Here is a 3714-nt window from a genome sequence, read left to right on the forward strand (position 1 = left end):
GCGGATGACTCTTGGCCTCCAGTTTTGAAACACGGCAAAAGATGGCCGTGAATACATAGATTGTGCGTCCATGTCAATATATTGGTTGAGATTTTGTATATAGAGCCCGTTGATACCAGTCTAAAAAGATCAAAGCAAGGACAACAATAGGCATCTAAAACATCAAGTGATGTCTCCTAAATATTTTGGTGCTTCTCCCATCACCATGATTTCTTCGTTTGTAGAGTCTTGCAAGTTATGGTTTGCTAGAGTATTTCCGTGCAATTGAATTATACATATAAAATCACTCCAAATATGATATACTCCCTCTCCCTTTCTCTAAAAAAGCTGCTCAACTTTATCTAAATACTAGATTATTTCTCACTCTTATTTCTATGTACGCCGCAAAATTTGATTCTAAGTTGAGCAAGTTATTTTCGGTGGAAGGGAATATAATACATGGTCTTGGGGTTTAGTTTTTGTAGTTGGGGTTTTCCTTTTATATTATCTCCATTCCACTGTAATTGAAGCTTCATCAATGAGCAAGTGTTGGTGTAGCGAAATTCTCCATAATATAACAAAATCCGCAGCAACACACAGATGTATTTGCTAAAAATATGTCTACATATTTTGCTCTTCCGCGGCAACGCGCGGGCATTGTCCTAGTATGTTACATATGCAAGACCAAAAAATTGCAGCTTCAAATTCGACATATACTTAGAGAACCAAAAAAGACAAATTTAGGTGTGAATAGTGTGAACTAGAATTCAATCAGATCTGACACTATTCATAGTTAGATTTTTCTTTTTTATTTCTTCAAGTGTAGATCAAATTTTGAGCTGAATTTTTTTGGAGTTGTAGATACAATCCATATGTATGTTGTATATTATTTTCAGGTTTTTTCGTATAATAAAAATATGTTTTATGTGAGTTGATCCTATGATCTCACCTAATAGATCCGCCCCGATGGACGCCTGGCGCCCACGTGGACGGGCCTTTAGTCGCGGTTCGTAAGCACAACCACGACTAAAGGGGAAGGGGGGGGGGGGGGACTTTAGTCACGCATAATTGGTCCCGGTTGCTCAACCGGGATTAATGGCAGTTGCGAACCACGACTAAAGACCGTTTTTCTACCAGTGCCTTATAATTGTGTACGGAGGGAGTACCTAATAAGAGGGCAGGACGACTGGCTTTTCCTAAAAAAAATTAAGCGCGCTTGCTAAGTGAGGCATCGCAGAGGGTTTGAGTTTCACGTCTTGGTCACAGCCAAGATCAACCAAGCCAAGAGGCGCGCTGATCAGCTAAAAAAGGGAAATTATATTAGATCACATTCATGTGTTTTGTGACAGTCAGAAGGAAATAGAGAAGAGTGCGACGCGCGGTCGGATTGCTCGAGTAACGAACACGTACGAACCTGGAAAACCTTCCATGCTGTAGAGGCCATAAAAGTCCATTAATACCCATACAAACGATGTGCCCGGTTTTGGAATATGAGTTGCCAATTCGTATCGTAGTATGCAGGAACACGCGTTCCCTTCCAAATAAACACGAGCACGCGTAAGCTTGAGCTCTACGCTGGGTGTTTCCGAGTTCGTATCGTCAATTCGTGGTCGGCTCGAACCTCCTCCATATAATGGCCGAATCCCTCTCAACATCGCCTCGCGTTCTTGTTGTAAGACTTGCATTACTCTGCCCTACGCGACCTCGCAACCATGGTAGCACTTCCCGCTCGCGACATGGCTGACGACGACCAGTACTACGCCACCATCGCGTCCCGGGTCGCCTCCATCTGCGCCATGCTCGACGAGCACGACGCCGCCGAGACACCCATGAGCTCCCGGCAGGTCGAAGAAATTTCCGCCATGATCGACGACGTCGCCGCCGCCGCGGCCTCGGAGTCAGAACGGACGACGACCGGCGACAGCAAGAGGAGGAGCAACAAGACGCCGGGGTGCATGCGCAGCACCTGCTGCTACGAGAAGCTGGACAAGATAGGTGAGGGCTCGGCCGCCGTCGTCACCGAGGCGCGACACCTTACGACCGGCCAGACCGTCGCCATGAAGGCCATCCGCGAATCCTGCCGCTCCGTCTCCGGCGGCGAGCTCCTGCGGGAGGCCTGCCTCATGGCCGCCTGCCTTGGCCACCCCTCGATCGTCGCCCTCCACGGCCTCGCGCGCGGGCCGGGGACCGAAGACGGCGACTACTCCCTCGTCATGGAGCACGCCGGGCCGTCCCTGGACCGCATCCTGGGCGCCCGCATGCGCCGCACCGGCTGGCCGTTCTCGGAGGCCGAAGCGCGCCGCTTCATGGCACAGCTTCTATCCGGCGCGGCGGAGATCCACAAGCATGGCATTGTCCACCGCGACATCAAGCCAGAGAACATCCTCGTCGACAGCGCAGGAAACGCCAAGATCGGCGACTTCGGGTCGGCGATGTCGGTGGCCGGGGGGCAGATCAGCGCCGACGCGTACTACGCCGCCGGAACGACCACGTACAGCGCGCCGGAGATGCTGCTGGAGACGCCGGGCTACGACGCGCGCGTCGACGCGTGGTCGCTCGGGTGCGTGATGGCGGAGCTGCTCACCGGCGAGGTGCTATTCAACGAGAAGTCTGGCTCCGACCAGCTGTGGTTGATCTACGACGTGCTCGGCGTTCCGGGCAAGGAGGCGTGGAAGCCCCACGAGTCGTCGTTCGTGGCCAGCAGGGTGCCGCTGTGGCGTCGGGAGCAGCGGCGGCGGCGTCGGAAAGGGCGGTGGCACAGCAGACGGCTGCGCGAGCTGTTCCCCGAGGAGCTGCTGTCCGAGGACGGCTTCAAGGTCCTCAAAGGACTCCTCACCTGCGACCCCGACAGGCGGCTTACGGCCGCCGCCGCGCTCAAACTTCCGTGGTTCGCTGACGAAGACAATGCTCCGGTGAAGAACTACGCGGCAATGTGAAAATGAGAATCATGTAAACATTTTTTTTCTTATTTGTTCAGAATTGTTGGTGCTTGAGGCGCATGTGCCCACATCGACCACCACCTTGTACAACTTGCTATATGCCCAAATTAATTTGGTTCTTGCATACGGAAGCCAACTCGAAAAGATTTGTTCTCAATCTCTCTACTGTCTACACTTCTCATCATGAAACAGTTTTATGTTTTGTTTCCAATTCGGCAATTCGTGACAAGTGACAACGTCCTGTGAGGCTGTGATGTCCCAAGACCCCAACATTTTCTCAACTAACAGAAAATTTCGTCAGTACAACTAAAACCGAAGTTTTTTTTGCGAGAAAACTAAAACCGAAGTTGTCAGACATTTTTTGCCGAGAAGGAGCCGGACGCCCGGACGGCAACTCCCAGTGTTGCTAGAAGTAGGCTGTGGTCTACCGTATGCAACTCTGACACGTCTAGTACACGCTGAAATACAGATCGTCTCAATTTTCGAGAACTTCTATACAATCGAATTTACTCTAGAAGTTAACTGCAAAAAGGTTTAATTTGGGTCTGTCGGTTATTGCAATTCTAAGTTTGATCTCGATCAAAATTCTACCCAAAACATTATTCATCTCCCAGGTGTCATATTTAGGAACCAAATCCAACTGCCATAGATATGGCAGAATCATGAAAAACAATTTCCTTTGAATGTACGTGGTTTTTTTTCTAAAAAGGTAAATATGAAGAAATATGTTAAAAATTAAGAGGATTAGCATTTTTTTTTAGAGAAATCTGAATATTCGTCAAAATTTTCTTGTCTT

General features: G+C 49.4%; 1 protein-coding gene across 1 annotated transcript; it reads left to right on the plus strand.

Annotated features, from left to right (window-relative positions):
* The first annotated feature begins 1715 nt into the window (after positions 1-1715).
* On the plus strand, positions 1716-2915 carry LOC124656558 (putative cyclin-dependent kinase F-2). The gene has a single exon (XM_047195277.1). It carries the CDS (start codon positions 1716-1718, stop codon positions 2913-2915), a length of 1200 nt encoding a protein of 399 aa, XP_047051233.1.
* The last annotated feature ends 799 nt before the right edge of the window (positions 2916-3714 follow it).

This window comes from Lolium rigidum, chromosome 5 (genome assembly GCF_022539505.1).
Source record: "Lolium rigidum isolate FL_2022 chromosome 5, APGP_CSIRO_Lrig_0.1, whole genome shotgun sequence".
NCBI lineage: Eukaryota > Viridiplantae > Streptophyta > Magnoliopsida > Poales > Poaceae > Lolium > Lolium rigidum.

Excerpts from the sequence above, each read along its gene's own strand:
- LOC124656558 (XM_047195277.1), top strand. The coding sequence starts at position 1,716 with ATGGCTGACGACGACCAGTACTACGCCACCATCGCGTCCCGGGTCGCC.